At 41.3% G+C, this 17,502-nt stretch overlaps 1 protein-coding gene across 2 annotated transcripts in view; it reads left to right on the top strand.

Moving 5' to 3' along the window:
* PLA2G15 (phospholipase A2 group XV) overlaps positions 1 to 13,883 on the top strand; it is a 32,209-nt gene extending 18,326 nt beyond the window's left edge. Inside the window, exons 3-6 of one of the 2 annotated variants that reach the window (XM_005289948.5) lie at positions 1,261 to 1,379; positions 3,679 to 3,777; positions 5,215 to 5,439; positions 9,583 to 13,883. In XM_005289948.5, the coding sequence (XP_005290005.2) occupies positions 1,261 to 1,379; positions 3,679 to 3,777; positions 5,215 to 5,439; positions 9,583 to 10,094 (955 nt within the window). In that variant the 3' untranslated portion in view covers positions 10,095 to 13,883. The remainder of the gene's footprint in view (positions 1 to 1,260; positions 1,380 to 3,678; positions 3,778 to 5,214; positions 5,440 to 9,582) is intronic. The other variant, XM_065566989.1, reaches the window with a different exon arrangement.
* The last annotated feature ends 3,619 nt before the right edge of the window (positions 13,884 to 17,502 follow it).

The following is a 17,502-nucleotide window of genomic DNA, read 5'->3' as shown; positions in this document are numbered from 1 at the left end:
GTACACCCAGTTTCTACAGACTGAAGATAGAGCTCTGTACTCTTACTTTCAGAAACTAAGTAGAAGAGTACAAAAAACTTTGTTTGCACTGTGTGTAACCACTTGCGTATTGAAGTGCCCTTGTAGTAGTGTCTGGGCTTTGTGCTGTTCCATGTAGGTAATAGCTCTTAATCCTTTTTATTGTATTCAGCAAACATAAGTCCCATCTTAGTTGAGAGCTGCTAAGTCGGTGTTCTTCAGTTGCAAGGCCCGCAAGCCAGTGGCGGCTCCCATCGTCCTAAGTGTGGCTCCCTAAATTCCCTCTAAGCTGCGCAGCAGGCTATAAATAGCTGTGCAGCAGCTCTAAAGGGCCGTGCAGCAGGGACCTGGAGAGGAGAGAGGTAGGGGGTGGGCGGGAACTGGGGAGGGGAGCAAGTTGGAGCTTGCAGGGCTGCTGTGGGCCTCTCCCTTGGCCCCGGAGCACCTGTGCTGCCTCCGGGCAGGGGGAAGAGAGGGTCCCTTCCCCCGGAGCTCCTGTGCTACCTGCTGGCAGGGAGAGGGCTGGGGGGAGTCCTCTGACCCCAGCTCAAGGGCAGCCTGCCTGCACCCCAAACTCCTCATCCCTGATCCCACCCCAGAGGCCGCACCCCCAGCCAGAGCCCTCCCCCCCGCATCCCAATCCTCTGCCCCAGCCAGCGCCCTCTCCCCCCCTGCATCCCAACCCTCTGCCCCAGTCCTGAGCCCCTTCCTGAACCCTAAACCCCTCATCCCTGGCCCCACCCCAGAGGCCACACCCCCAGCCAGAGCCCTCCCCTTTCCCCCCCGCATCCCAACCCTCTGCCCCAGCCAGAACCGTCCTCCCTTTCCCCCCCACATCCCAACCCTCTGCCCCAGCCCTGAGCCCCCTCCTACACCTGAACCCCTCATCCCTGGCCCTACCCTGCAGCCCTCACCCCTGCATCCCAACCCTCTGCCTGAGCCCCCTCCTGCATCCTGAACCCCTCATCCCTGGCCCTACCCTGCAGCTCTCACCTCTGTATCCCAACCCTCTGCCTGAACCCCTGCCTGCACCCCAGAGCCCTCACCCTCACCCCCACACCGCACCCTCTGCCCTACCCTGGGCCACCTCCCACACTCCGAACACCTCAGCCCCACCCTATGTGACTCTCACATTGAAGTTTTTTTGCCAAAATGGCCCCCACTTCAAAAATAGTGAAGAGCACTGTGCTAAGTAGTAAGATGGTACGTCTCATATTTATTATGTTTTTCCTTTCCCCCCAGGTTAATATACAATCGAACAAGTAAGATCACAGAGCCTCCGGATGGAGTGGATGTCAAAGTCCCAGGGTTTGGACAAACATTTTCCTTGGAATTTCTTGACCCTAGTAAAAGAAGTGTCGGTATGTACTAGTTTTGTTCATTGTCACATGTTTAATACCTTTTCCATTACGTCTGATATACAGCACTTTAGAGGACTGCAATTTCAATTCACAGTTCCCTACTGAAGTCCAAGGAAAACTATGTAGCATTTGTATGAAGTAGGATAGTACATGGGTTCATTTTGCTTATAAACATTAGTACTGTGTATTCGCAGGGCTTGGGAGTGGAGCCCGGAGCTGGAGTGCGGAGCAGCTCCGGAGCAGTGGAGCTGCAGGTTTTTGCCTGGAGCTGGAGTGGGGCTGCAGGACATTGTATTGTCCTGTCAGAGAAATAACCAACAAAAAAAAATCTTGTGCATATGTTATATGTCATGTGGCTAACCTAAGAACTTTGTCTGATGAACAAATGGGGCAGAACTGAGTGCTCACCAATCTGTTAAAATTTATTCAGAATTAAAATTCTCAGAATGAAACTCCGACAGTCATCCTAAAGGCTTCTGTAGGAAATGAGACAGAGTGCATAGAAAAGACTGTCTGTAACAGGGGCTTGACAAACTGTGAAAATAATCAGGAAACTTTTAATAATAATAATAATAAAGCCTTCTCTTTGCTGCAGCAACCCCAGGCCAGGTAGCCCTGAGGGGAATGGATTTCCATACCCATTGTATGAATTTGGGAGATCTGGCACTCCTCCTTTTCTTCCCTTTTCCCTCAAAAAATTCATACAGTAAAGGACTCTAAATAGAGGGGTAATTTAGCCCCAACTGCTGTATCTCATGACTATGAATTCCTGAGAAAAATACATCTGACATACTGACAATTTTCATAGCACAATCTCATTGGGAGATGCTTAAATCTCTGACCCAAAAGTTGAAGTAATGGAGGTTTAGATTTGATGTGTTAGCCTGTTACTGCCACTTGTGATACAAAGAATCCTTAAAAGCAGCAAAGAGTCCTGTGGCACCTTATAGACTAACAGACGTATTGGAGCATGAGCTTTCGTGGGTGAATACCCACTTCTTCGGATGCATGATTTCTTAGACTAATACAGCAACTCTTTCACATAATGTGTACTTGCAGTGATGGAAAATAAATGTAATGTGTGCACGTGGTGGTAGGATGATACTTGAACATCCAGTAGCCTACTTTACAAATGGGGTTTACTGCTTGACCAGAATTCATAGTGCACTTTGTCATGTAGGTCTTGGTGAGAAGAGCATATGGGAGCAGCTTGTACTTAAAAGCACAATCGGCTGCTAACTGATTTTGCTGTGTGTGATTGTCCTTTCTTTGCTGAAAGGCTATATATATATTTTTTAATTGGTTTTGTAGTCTTAAACAGTCCGTGAAAGGATAATAGTGCATTTACAACCTCCCTCTGACCTTTTTAATATAGGACACACTTAAACAGCAGTCCTATTACTTTAGAAATCAGTATTTAAACCAGCCCAAACTGTTGATAGGACTTTTGGCAGAGAAGGTACTAATCCAAAATGGAAAAAAACCCAATTTTGATGGCCTTAAAGATGTTTTAGGCCTCCAGTTAAATGGGCTTTGAAGGATTCTGCTCTAATATGCAGCCCTGTGTCTCCAGGTTTCACCTTTTGTTGCAGTGTTTGTTTTGCATACAACTGTACTCACCCCTTTACTAGAGGGATAAATAAAAGGTTAAATAAAATGCAATTTACCTTATCACTTGAGATAACTAGTCTGCAAATATTCTGTCCATTGTTTGCTATCAAAGCATTGTGTTCAGCCAACTCAAGTGGATTAAAATTCCTAATCTTTTGATGGAAATAAAACTAGTTTCACAGTAGTTCCTATCCTAGAGCAAATCACAAGTGTCTGTATCCAGGAAAAAATGTATTTGGAGGGCCCAGACTAGTCTGTACAAATGTTACCTTCCTGCAGTTCAGTTATTTGGTGGTCAGCTCATTGTAAAAACTGTAGTGTACAGGAGCTCTTAGAATTGAGAATAGTTTATTGAACTATTATCTGCACATTGGCAAGCCACCATATTTATGATTAAGTGCAGCATGTACAAAAGGAAGGTAGATGGAAAAAAAGTTGCAGTAGGGATTGTCTCACAACAGTTTAGAGAATTTTTCAGAAGAATAAAACCTCTTCGTATCTTTGGTACATACCTAACATCCTTCACTTTGCCTAATGCAGCCAGCTGTTTAAACTGTGTCTTGGACTACAATAATCTTCTATTTGTATGGAGGCAGAATAATCTAACTGGAGTTAAACTTCAGTTTCACTATTGATGGACGCCCAATAAGGCTGTTGTGATGCTGATCTCTTCTTTTTCTGTCCACAGGCACTTACTTTTACACATTGGTGCAGAGTCTGGTAGACTGGGGCTACCAGCGGGATAAAGATGTAAGAGGAGCTCCCTATGATTGGCGGAAGGCACCAAGTAAATGAAACTTCATTACCTGAATTAGTCATTTTATTGACTTTCTAGGCAGCAAATTTGGCTGAATTTATTACCCCTTTCTTCATGAGATCCCTTTTACAACCCTAATCCTGATTAGAGTGACTGTTAGGGTCCTAACTCTGGGGAAAACTCCACAGGAATTTTGATAAAACTACATAAGACACGGAACAAAGCCCCAAAAGTAATAATATTGGAAAGTTCTAAAGCACCTCCCTGAAATAAACTTGGTCATCTATTAGCAAGGCATAATCTACAGAACCACAATGTTGCCTCAAAGTCTAACTCTGTTACTTAATTGCTTTGTCTGGAGAAATTGGCTCCTCCGTGTGTAGTGTCATTAAAATTCAAGGCTAAGGGGTAATGTTCAAACCTGTATTCTGCATTTACACATTCCTTTAGTTGTGTAAGGTCAGACACCCTGTACTCTTCATTGCACTCTAGTCTTACTTTACTATCTCCTGTCTATAGTTTGAGATAAAAAATACACTCTTCATATTACATGTGAAGACAAAATGAAAAAGCAGCACATTCATGCATATAACCTTTTAGTGTCCCAGGCTGTTGCCCTGCCCTGAAGAGTTTAATTCTAAAAGATCTAGAACTGAGACATAGGCTTATTTTGAAATCCAGGGAACGTCTTGATGAAAATCAACAACCCTGATTGTTTGGTAACAGACTGGTCTGCAGCTGGCCTAAAAGGATTATGAGGGTAGAGAGATGGATTTTATTAGGTTTTCTTCAGTTTGACGAATATTTAGTTACATGTTACAGACAGGAATGGTATTGTCTCAGAAGGCACTAACAGGATCTCTAAATTAGCAGTGACTAGTTTTGTTAAATCTTATTAAATCCATTGACAAAATAAAACAAGTTGGCAACTGCTGCCTATAGAATTTTTAAAAGGTCAAAAATACAGCTGGACTGAAAAGCCATGGTTTTACTCAGTGAGCAAAAATGGGAGTTTTCCTAAGGCTTCTAACTTACTGTCTTTTAAATTAAGAATAAAGGTGATCTTCTAAGCAGCTTCAGGTGGGATTTTCAGAAGTTCTTGGTGCTGGCCTAATTCTACTCCCATTAAAGTCAGTGTGAGTTTTACCATTGAATTCAGCGGAGAAGTTAGACCAATGTAGAGCACTTTTTTGAAAAGCCTGCCCTTTGATAAATACATGCTACGGAGAGAGAAACAGTATAAAGTCTTCTGAGCTTGAAACAATTCACGTCTACATTTTTCGAAACAATTCTAAGCACATGAAAAGTGAGGAAAATTTGGCTTCTAGCAATATGCTGTTTGAATCAATGGTATGAATCTGTTCTCTTTACTTACAGCATCAAAAGCTAAGCTTTTAAAACACTGTATATTGAAAGATGGCATTTGCAAACAACCTCTTTACTTAACTACTGTCTTGATGTTTCTAGATGAGAATGGAGACTATTTTGTGGCTCTTCGAAAGATGATTGAGTTGATGTATGAACAAAATGGAGGTCCTGTGGTCTTAATTGCCCACAGTATGGGTAATATGTATAGTCTATATTTCCTCAACCATCAGACTCAGAATTGGAAAGACAAGTACATAAAGGACTACGTGTCACTGGGTGCTCCATGGGGAGGAGTGGCTAAAACCCTTCGTGTGCTGGCTTCAGGTAGGTAACCTGCTTAAATACTTGAATTTAAATGGAAGCTACCACAGGATGTTAAAGGGTTACTGTTAACCATAGCATTAGAGGACAGAGTTTGAGATGCTACCAACTTTCAATTAAAAAACAGCTTTCAGCCCATAAGCTTATAACTGCCCCAGTTTCAGGCACGATTTCCAAATTCCATTCCCCTCGTATATAGAATATGGTTTTCGTATCTCGGCATTGAGCTGTCCTATTTACTACTTTTTGGGGTGATGGAATCTGGGCACAAGGGGCTATTGCCCCCACAGTGGGAATATTGTGTGGGCTCTGCCCCTGCGTAAACTCTTGCATCCCTTGGGAGGGGGAGGACACTGGGACCGAGAGGGTCTGGAACGGGCCTGGAGCAGGTAGGAGGAACGACTGGGACCTTACCGGCCTGGAGACTCGTTCTCTCTCCCCTCCCCCCGCCCAATCTCAGTACTTTTCCTCCCTCTGTCCCCTCTGCTGCTGCTTGCTTATTTTGTCTGTCCCCCTTTGCAGCTGTGTGGCTGCCTAACCCAGCACGGTAGAGTCTCCAGCACATTCCATTCCTTGCTGTTATCCTTCCAAACTCTCATTACTCTCAATTTTTTTATTGCAAAACTGACTTGGAAGCTTCTAAATGCTCTTTTATAACTGCAGACTTGGCAGTTCTCGAGGTATGTGGAGTCCTGAGTGATGGCAGAAGCATGGTCACCTGCAAAAATCTTTGCAAGGCACACACAGCTTAACATTTAAAGTGGTTTTTAAGAATACGAATCTCTCAAAGTGTGGCATTATATATTGGTAGTAATGAGAGGTAATGTTCGGTAGCTGAAGTGAATATCAAAGAAGCTAGGCATGAGACTTAAATTTATTTATCCTCATTTTGTTTAATACAGACACTGTTCTTTCACTAATCTTCAAAGAATTGCTCCCCAGTAAAAAGAACATACAGTACACAGTGTACCTTTTTGTAATTTCAGTATCAGACGGTCATGCCTAAATATCTCCTGTAGCAGAGCGGTGAATTAATTTTTGCATATTGCTACAATAATAATATATGGAGATACACCTATCTCATAGAACTGGAAGGGACCCTGAAAGGTCATCAAGTCCAGCCCCCTGCCCCACTAACCGGACCAAGTACTGATTTTACCCCAGATCCCTAAGTGGCCCCCTCAAGGATTGAACTCACAAGCCTGGGTTTAGCAGGCCAATGCTCAAACCACTGAGCTATCCCTCCCCTGCTTAACCATTAAGACCTTTGGCTTCCTCTTAGCTCACTACTAACTTATGATAGGTTTGTTTGCAGTTTTTGTTCCTGAAACACTTTTACATCAAGAAAATTAGGAAGGACATATACCAAAGTGCTTACGAGGCATGGGTGCTTCAAAAAAACATTTAATGTGCTTAAATAAGGCAGTTGGTTTTGAGATGGGAATGTACAACTCAAAGCCACTAATTAAAAAGCTGAAAATGCATATATCCTTTGGGTGCTTACAATTGTTTATTTTTGTCAACATAGCATTGCAAAATTGATTTTCCCTCCCCCAAATGGCATCCTGTGGCTTGCAGGCTTCTGCAGAAACTACCGACTTTGTCATGTGGTGTACTCTAAATATCCAGAGCAGGAGGCTTTACTGGATAACTAACTTTGCATGGTGTCCAGGTGATACAGGATGTGAGCAGAATTAAACAGCACCACTTAGGATCTCCCCATACCTACAGTGTTTTGCTTCTTACTTGTTACTGCATGAGCAATATTTATTGTATGTAGCATCTCTCATCACAAAGTGGCTGTTTGTACATATGCGTACAGAAGAATCACTTCAATTTCTACTGAAATGCAGCTATCACTGGGACAGAATGTAGTTACTGTAACCGCGTACAGCAGTAGGAAACAGTATCAACAGGAAGTGAACGATAGTGCAGGGGAAAGTTAGGTGGGCAGAATGTAACTGACAATGTTGGAATTAATCTGTGTGTGAGGCTTTAGCGGCAGGTGTGCCATTTGAGGCACAACTGAACTTTTTATGTCATACAAAAAGAGAAAGCAAGGGACGTGTTTAAGCACAAGTCTATTAACTGGTTTCAAACAAGAGCTACAAGGAACAACTTCAATGTTAAAGTCAAGATAGAAAACATTTTCCTCAGCAATGTGACAGGAGTATCTTCAGGACCTTGTGGTGTTCACTCTACTCTCTTCCGGTTTCCTTTCTTAATCAGATTCAGGTGGTAGTATGTTGACTGTCAGCTGCAATTATATGGAAATGCTGGCAAGCTTAATTAGGGCACCAGCGGTATTGTGCTGCAGCCCTCCTTACTGGACTAGAGAATCAATAGTGCCATCTAGTGAGTTTAAAAATACAGCATATTTTTTGAAACTTAACAATTAAAATCTTTTTTTTTTTCTCCCTTTTTCTTTTGGTTAATTCATATTCTTGCTGCACACTTTGGGTGGTATTTCAAGGCATTGTATAGCTGTTGACTTGGTATATGTACTGCATTTTGCAGGATGGTGTGTGTGTGTGTGTGTATATATGTATATGTATATAATTTTTTTTGGTACAGCATGGGTGGTATTTTTTATGTAGGTGTTCAGAAAGTGCACTTGTTCATGTATAGGAGCATCCTGTTTACTTTCTTCTGGGTTACTTACACTCTTTACTCCTGGGGGAATTCTGCAACAAAAAATTAAAAATTCTGTGCACAATATTTTCAAATTCTGCAAATTTTATTTGCCAAAATAACGCAATATAATCACACCAGTTTCAATTATTTTTGATAATTTATTTCAAAATACCTGTCAGTAAGCATGCCTGTAACAATATAGCCCACAAAAAAGATTCAGGAAATGTTTTTTGACAAGTAGATTCCTTACTAGGCATATTAATACTGAACTCTTAGTAATTCATTTAGACTACAATACTGTATATCCTGCACCCCTCAAAAGCAGTGCAAAGGCTTGGGAATGTCTGGGGTAATGGAAGAGCTGAGGGACAGGGAAGTAATTGCTGGGAAGGGGCCTGCGTGTGAACTTGGAGGGTTGTTGGGTGTGAATGGGAAAAGTATGGAATAGGTTTTGGGAGGGCAGGAGGGGGAGGGATTGTTAGGGAGCTTCCCCCATGCAGACTCTGACTGACCCCCAGCCTCTCCCATTGTCAGGCACATCTGCCCTGTCCCCATGTGTCCCTGCACCCCCTGCCCACATGTCCCTCCACCCCCCCCAGACACCCCCTCCCCCCGTCCCTATGTGGCCCTACATCCCCTACCCCGTCCCCATGTGTCTCTGTGCCTCCACTCAGCCACCCTCCATCCCCGTGTGGCCCTGCATCTCCCTTCCCCCCGTTGTTCTGCACCTCCACTCCCATTCAGCCCCTGCCCCAGTCTGTCCTTCACCATTTAGCCCTTATGAGCCCCATTTGACCGCCGAGCAGCCCCACGCTGTCTGTCTCCCCATAGCACCTGTCTCCTGACCTGGCCCAACATTCACTGTGAAGAAGACAGGCTCTTTCTCTTTCCTCGCTGGCCCGGAGCTGCTGCTCTGTTCTATCACTGCACTGTGAAAACCTGGGTGTCAACCTTGTTTCTTCTGCTGTCTAAAGAGATCTCTTAAATGCGCAAATGTACAGAGGATAACACCAGCCTGTTCTCCCAACAAAAACATTAAGGGAAGAGTGTCCCTGTGAATCACTGCAAAATCTGCATCTGTGATTCCTTTAGAAAAAGAATTTTAAGATAGCTTTACGGATGGCCAGAATGATTGCCTAATGATTGATGTTGTGAAGAACTTTTGGGCCCAAAGCTCCCAAATGAGCCCAAGTAGAAAATATTTTCTTCTTAAACGAATATGTCAGAAAGGTAGCCTCAGGAAAATGCCATTCTAGGTTGTCTTTAGCAACGTTTCTTGCCCCTGTCATTCAGTCAACTAATTTGTTCCTCTTTATAAGGTATAAGCAGTTATTGGAATTGTATCTACAGTATTTAAAACATCCAGATTGTTTCCTACTAGTGATTAATGTATTTCCAGTCAAACTCTGTAATCTTTTAAGTAAGGAAAGTAGGATCCTCATTCATTCCATCATTATAAGCAGTAATTGATATTTCAGTGTACAATAAATAAAACAAAAATCTATTTTGTAGGTGACAACAACAGGATACCTGTCATCAGTTCACTTAAGATCCGAGACCAGCAGAGATCTGCAGTTTCAACCAATTGGATGCTCCCCTACAATTACACGTGGCCTCCAGATAAGATCTTTGTAAGCACACCCACAGTTAACTACACTCTCCAGGATTACCAAAAGTTCTATAAGGACATCAACTTTGAGGATGGCTGGTTCATGAGACAAGACACTGAGCCCTTGGTCTACCAGATGATACCACCTGGTGTGCGTTTGCACTGTCTCTTTGGCACTGGTGTAGAAACACCTGACTCATTCTACTATGAGGCCTTTCCTGATAAAGAGCCCAAGATCTATTACAGCGATGGTGATGGTACAGTGAACTTGGAGAGTGCCTTACAATGTCAAAAGTGGGTGGACATGCAAAAGCAGGAAGTGATACTGTTTGAGCTGTCAGGAAATGAGCATATTGAGATGCTGTCTAATGCTACAACTATTTCCTATGTAAAAAAACTTCTTTTTGGTTTGTGACACCCATGTGGACAGTGTTTTCTTGTTTTTTCTCCATCACCTGTGATGCCTTCCCTTAAGTGAGGGGAAAATGCCTTTTGATCCTTTGGTTTTAAAACACTTGGATTATTTATTTGGTCTCTTTTCAGGCCGTGTTCAGAAAGCTGTTTGGTGTCCTTAATGATCACTTGTCTCTTGGATTAGTGTTCATAATGCATCATAGTGTTTCACATTCTAAAGGCTTGGTCATATGTGCATTCTGGTGCTGCTAGACAAATGTCCAGTGTTCATACAGAAGTTCACTTGAACATTTTTCACACCCTATGTGCAATATGTGCAGCCTACACTGTTTCTTACTTGTGATATTTGGAGAGTTGGGGTGATGGAAAGAATTGCTTGCTGGTTACTGTCAGTTCTGTACTAAAGCAATGGAGAGTTTGTGAAGGATTTTTTGAATACAGTAACTTTCCAAAAGGGTCACAAGTTCTGAATCATTGTCCATAAATAAGCTAGTAAATATGAAGGTCCAAGCAGGTGTTATAAATAGATATGGAGTTAAGATATTGCAGGACTTTGGTCATATACAACTTACCTGTTTCTTCATTTGTACTGCTGCTGGAAAAGAGGGAAAGTGCATTAATTACCTGAAGTTCCTTATTTGATGTCTTGGAAAAATTGAAGAGAATCCAGTTGTCCTTAACTTTAGTAAGTTGATGACTTAGCATCAAGAGTCTAAGGCTGCTGGCTTCATGCTTTAGATTTTTTCCCCTTAATTAAAAAAATAAAATAAAAGGTTAGTAGTTGTCACTCCTCGTACAATGGCTATGGCTACGTGGTGTATACATTGAAATCCACAGGAACTTGGTATCAGCAAATTTTGTGTGAGGTGCTGACTTAACTTGTCACTTTGACATGTGATCTCCATTAGTTCAAATGGTAATAGATCTCAAAAAACCAAAGCCCCCTCCCACCAAAACAAGTAAAAATTAAAGTTCCCACAATGGGGAAAAACCCCTTTGTGTATGTATCTTGCTTTCAGCCAAGTACACTTCTGCTGTGATCCAGTTTCCAGCTAACTAACCATCTTTCCTATTGGATCAAAACTATGTTTAGCTGAAAAAGCTTAGAATTATAGAGTATTTATAGAGAAAAATATCTTTCCCGTAGGGGTAACGAGTTCTTAATTTGGGTTGAGAAACAAACATTTAAAAGGGGCACTATGTATTAGGCCCCAGAAAATTGCATAGCATGCAACTCTCCATGAAACAATACTTCAGTTACTTAACCATGGTAGACCACTTGTAATTGCATTTTTCAGAAAACTGCTATGAACACTTCCAGGGTGCAGAGTTCTTCAGAAAAAAAGTTACCTTAAGAGTTATGCTCATCAGAAATCCTACAGAATTAAGAATCCATTGATTTCTAATGTTAGGAGATTGCAGTTGTTTTAAAGGTAAAGTTTAACCATCTTGTAGTGTATAGAGGTTGTTTGCTGCCATTGAAATCTTTGATTAGGGTGTGCTGATCTGACAGTGTTCTCTCATTAGTGTTTGCCAATGCACAATGTTAACACTCCAGCACCGGGTGGCTCTAGAGTGCTCAAGGTTCTAATGTATTTTGCATTAGCTAATCACGTCTAGAAATCCTGACTGGGATCATTGGTAAGTTAAATATCTCCCTGTACAGAAGAGAGAATAAGAGTAACTCCCTGTCTCCGAGGGAGGACAAGCATTCCCCAGTAGAATGGAAGGTCTGTCTCTTGGAATCAGCTACCTAAGATTTAGTGCTTGGCGACTATATGGCTCAAGCAGACTTTCCCGCCTCATCTGTGTGTGCTAGTCCACTGCCAGATCCGAGTTGCCCACTGGCTATCTGTAACACATGGCTGACTGCTTAAATCTTAGAGAACAGAAGGATGAAATCCTTTTAGTCAGACTGTTTTTTGGTAGGCTTCTGCAGATTGCTGTACCAAGAACCACAGTTCTAGTCTAAGGCTCTTCATATGGTCTAACTCCACGGTGGACAAACTACTGTAAGACTGGTCTGCAGTACATACAACTATGCAAAGTAACTGATTCAAAAGTCCAGCTTTTTCAAATCTATGATACTTACCCAGGTAGAATGCATGCTTGCTAACTAGCACCAGGATGGGCGGAACTGGAATCTGTATTGGCTCCCAGCATAGAGTGAAGAATATCGGTAGGGCTGTAGAAGGGACTCAGGCTCGACCTGGTCTGCAGGATTTTTTTAGAACTGGTTTATTTACAAAGCTGTCCAGCTCTATGTGATTAATCTGTAAAATGCTTAAAAATCTACAGCGAGAGTTTTTTTGGGCTTTGGTATTCTGTATACTTGAAGAAGCAGAAAAATTGACACTTCTAAAAAAGCTGAACCAGATTTTTATGTTCTGATTCAGCATTTGATATTTACTGTATTTTCTCCCTTTGGGAAATGCACAGCTGTTTCCAGCTAATTCCATCTCATACTTTTACCTTCATGCCAATAACCCTTTAGTCCACACTCACTTAGCTTTCCATTAACAGATGGACCCTCCGGTCGCTTTTTGTGCTCAGTAAGTCTGCTCTCTTGCTTTTACTTAACACTGGTAAGTGGAGTTGACAGCCCTCCAAACCTTGTAGACTTGCTGTGATTTGTCAGCATAAATCCTTGTTTCTTTCCTGAGCAGAATTGCACATCTCTTACATTAAAGTGTGAATGCTGAGGACTCAGTTAAAGTATCCACACATCTGATGATTACCTTTGGTTGGGGGTGCTTTGTAAGACCGATCACAAGTCTGATTTCTCATTTTCCATCAAATCCTCCTGAGCCCTGCTCTTTTGTCTACCGTGCAATCCCAGGATAGAGATGTCCTCAGTGTGAAATAAATGGAGTACCTGAAATACAGGGGTATTCATCCCAAAAGGTGGAAGTAGTTACATTGTGCATTTCCCTTTTCTACTAGAAGTCTTTCTTTATTGTGTGACCCTCTGCATTAGAGGGCAAACCAAGTCTATTTAGAATCACTTTAGTAGGGTTGTTTGCAGTGTTTTTATAGCCATGTTGGTCCCAGGATATTCGTCAAGATGGGTGACATGTAATATCTCTTGGACCAACTTCCGTTAGTGAAAGACAAGCTTTCAAGTTTACACAGAGCTATTCTTTAGGTTGGCTGTAAGACTGTTAAAGTATGCAGTCTTAAGTATTCTACATTCTTGTGGAGAAACTAGTCTGAGGAAATAATTATTGCTGGAAAGAGGAAAATAAAGTAAAGTACCTCAGGTGCTTTGCTTCGCTGGTTTGAAAGGTGTAATTTGCTGAAATTCCTTCTGAGTTATGCTAATTACTTACCATTTGTGAATGTCAATTTTTCTCCTAATCTTCATTTTCAGGATATTTTCAGAAACCAAAAGTAGTTAAGGACCAAAATGTATTTTTTATTTCTAACAAAATGTAAAGAGAGAACTTCAGCTGTTACTATAGTGCTGCTGCAGGGTCACTATGTGATTCTGCTTGGAACAGAAGATTTTAATATCAAGCAATAATTGCAAAGGAGTTGCAGGCCAAAGGAAGGAATATTTGGTATTAAGATATTTCTTGGAGCAAGGTGTATTCAAGACCCTCTTAAATTCAGGGAATGTTTGGCAGTTACTTTGCTGCTCTAAACTTAACAGTATTTTGTATGGAACATGATCTGGTGAGACCCAGCATTTTATATATTTTCCTCTTTGTGTATGAATGACTGAGTTATAGATTTTTGCATATTTTATTGTCAGACTTTGATAACATAATAAACTTTATCTAATATTGAATGCCGTTTGTCATGAGTCACACACAACTACAGATGCTTCTCTCTCTCTCTCTCTCTCTTTCTTTCTCTCTCTCAAATATGCTACAAGTCGTGAACGTATTCATGCTTATTGCTGCTTAAAAGGCAGCATTTTATCCAAATTATGAGCTGAACCAGATAGCAGCATAGCTTCCTTCCAATGTAGAGCATTGCTTTAGAAGGGAAACTGAAAATACAAACAGTCATCATTCTGCACTAAAGTAAATGATCAGTTCAAACCAATTAGCACAAATTGCCAGTTTTGAGACTCAATATGAGCAGAAGCCTTCATCCATAGTTTCCAACCTGCTCCTCCTAGGCCTCTTGTCTTGGTAGCTTTTCTTCAAATACATTGACTTGTTTATAGTCATGTTAGATTGGTGGTGACTGGTGACCCAAAAATGGTGGGGGTGCAATTGCTGGAGACATCCTTTCATCTGCTGCCCTTCTACCTTCCTTCATGTAGTTTGACAAGACTGTCATGGTAGGGATTGGGGAAGAGGCTGCAGGAGTAGTTTCATTGGGCAGATTAGGTAGGTGTTTAGAACGGAGAGAAGAGTGTGTTTTTTTTTTTGTTTTTTTTTTTTTACCCCCTTCCCTCTTAAGAAATCAAAGAGGGGCAGGCTGGGAGAACAGTATTTACCTCTGTATCCCCTTTGCTGTTTTCTAGTCATTTCAGTTTATCTCATGGCTAGTTCCTAAATGACCAGGTTTTTAATGTCCTGTATTTTAATTCTACCTTATAGTTGTTCTGTTCTCTTTTTGTAGGGCTCTGATTTCCTCTTTTATTCATTCCTCATACTGTCATTTGTTTTTTCCTAACTTTTTCCTCCAAGTTACACCTGCTTTCTCTCTGCTCAACTTCAGCTGTTCACCCTCACTTTTCCTTTAAATCTGTCTTGGTACTTCCATTTAGTTCTCTGCCTGATAGAGCAAGTTTCTTGAGAGCATAAATGACTACTTTTTGGAGCAGCTAGTCCTGAAATCTACAAGAGGCGAGATGATTCTTGATTTAGTCCTAAGAAGAGCACGTGATCTGGTCCAAGAGATATAGCTAAACTTAACATCCTTGGGGGGAGGGGAGGGACATCAAAGAACCCCACCCCAGTAGCATTTAACTGCAGAAAGTGGAACTATACAAAAATGACGAAGCTAGTTAAATGGAAATTAAAAGGTACAGTCCCAAAAGTGAAAACTACATGGAAACTTTTAAAAAACCATAATAGACATTCAAATTAAATGTATACCCCAAATTTAAAAAAAAAAACAGAGGGCCAAAAAAGTACCACCACGGCTAAACAACAAAGTAAAAGAAGCGGTTAGAGGCAAAAAGGCATCCATTAAAAATTGGAAGTCAAATCCTATTAAGGAAAATAGCATAAATTTTGGCAAGTCAAGTGTAAAAGTATATTTAGGAAGGCCAAGAAAGAACTTGAATTGCAACTAGCAAAAGACTCAAAAACTAACAGCAAAGTCCATCAGAAGCAGGAAGCCTGCTAAACAATGTGGAGCCACTGGTCGATCAAGGTGCTAAAGGAGCACTCAAGGAAGATAAGGCTATCATGGAGAAGGTATATGAATTCTTTCCATCAGTCTGCACTGCAGAGGATGTGAGGGAGATTCCCTCTCCTGAGCCATTCTTTTTAGGTAACACATCTGAGGAACTGTCCCAGATTGAGATGTCATTAGAGGAGGTTTTGGAACAAACTGATAAATCAAAGAGTAATAAGTCACCACGATCAGATGGTATTCACTCCAGAGTTCCTTCAGAACTCTGATATAAAATTGCAGAACCACTAACTGGTTTATCATTTAAATCAGTTTCTGTACCAGATGACCCAAGGTAATGTGACCCCACATTTTAAAAAAGGCTCCAGAGATGATCCAGGCAATTACAGGCTGATAAACCTAACTTCAGTAGCAGGCAAATTGGTTGAAACTATAGTAAAGAACAGAATTATCAGACACACAGGTGACCATGATTTGTTGGAAGAGTCAGCAGGGCTTTTGTAGAGGGAAATCATGCCTCACCAATCTATTAGAATTGTTTGAGTGGAGGTCAACAAATGTGGACAAAGGTGATCCAGGGGCTATAGAGTAATTAGATTTTCAGACAGCCTTTGACAAGGTCCCTCACTGAAGGCTCTTAAGCAAAGTAAGCAGTCATGGGTTATAAGGGGAGGTCCTCTCATGGTTCAGTAACTATTTAAACAATAGGAAATAAATAGTTATCAGAATGGAGAGCGGTAAATAGTGGTGTCCCTTAGGGGTTTGTACTGGGACCAATGTTCAACATATTAATAAATTATCTGGAAAAAGGGATAAACAGTGAAGTTGAAAAATTTGCAAACTATACAAAATAATTCAAGATAGTTAAGTCCAAAGCAGCCTGCAAAGACTTACAAAGGGATCTCACAAAGCTGGGTGACTGGGCAATAAATGTCAGATGAAATTCAATGTTGATAAATGCAAAATTATGCATATTGGAAAACATAATCCTAAATATACATACAAAATGATAGGGTCTATATTAGCTGTTACCACTAAAGAAAGATCTTGGAGTCATTGTGGATAATTCTCTCAAGATCTCTGTTCAGTATGCAGCAGCAGTAAAAAAAAAACTAAAAATCTTAGGAACTATGAGGAAAGGGATAGATAGTATGACAGAAAATAGCATCATGCCTGAATATACATCCACCGTATGCCCACATCTTGAATACTGCGTGCAGATCTGGTCACCCCATCTCAAAAAGATAGAATTGGAAAGGATATAGAGAAGGGCAACAAAAATTAAGGTTATGGAACAGCTTCCATGTGAGAAGAAATTAAAAAAACTGGGACTTTTCAGCTTGGAAAAGAGACAAGTAAGAGGGATATGATAGTGGTCTATAAAATCTTGACTGGTGTGGAGAAAGTGAATAAGAAAACATTATTTACTCCTTCACATAATACAAGAACTAGGAGTCAGTCACCCAATGAAATTAATAGGTAGCAGGTTTAAAACAAAATGAAGATGATGTGAATGCCAAAACTATAACAGGGTTCAAAAAAGAACTAGATAAGGTCATGGAGGATAGTTCCATCAATGGCTATGAGCCAGGATAGGCAGGGATGCAAAAGTATGCTCTGAAGTGTCCTTGCCTCTGTTTGCCAAAAGCTGGGAATGGGCTACAAGAGATGGATTGATTACCTGTTCTGTTAATTCCCTCTAAAGCACCTGGCATTGGCCATTGTCGGAAGACAGGATACTGGGCTAGATGAACCATTGGTGTGACCCAGTATGGCCTTCTTACGGTAAGACAGGAGTTTCAGGGAGAAGACTTATGGGGACTTCATCTTGATTTTCTTTTTCCCTGCTCCCCCTTGCCCCTTTAATGCAACACTCTTGTAAATTCTGCAGGGGACCATTTTGAAGCCTGAAATGTGCCAAGCATTTGGGACATCTCTAGATTATGTGAATAAAGTCCCCCTAGTGGCAGCCAGGTGTATTGCACCTCATTTATTGATGGGCTCTTAAGCCCCACAGGTATTTAGTTAGCAAGTCCTTGCACTGTTTACTCTGTCTTCTGCCAAGTAGTTTAACTAATTTAACTTAAACCTCC

This window comes from Chrysemys picta, chromosome 14 (genome assembly GCF_011386835.1).
Source record: "Chrysemys picta bellii isolate R12L10 chromosome 14, ASM1138683v2, whole genome shotgun sequence".
In the NCBI taxonomy this organism is placed as follows: domain Eukaryota; kingdom Metazoa; phylum Chordata; order Testudines; family Emydidae; genus Chrysemys; species Chrysemys picta.
The sequence above is the reverse complement of the archived record's forward strand: the minus strand, read 5'-3'. Positions and strand labels throughout refer to the sequence as shown.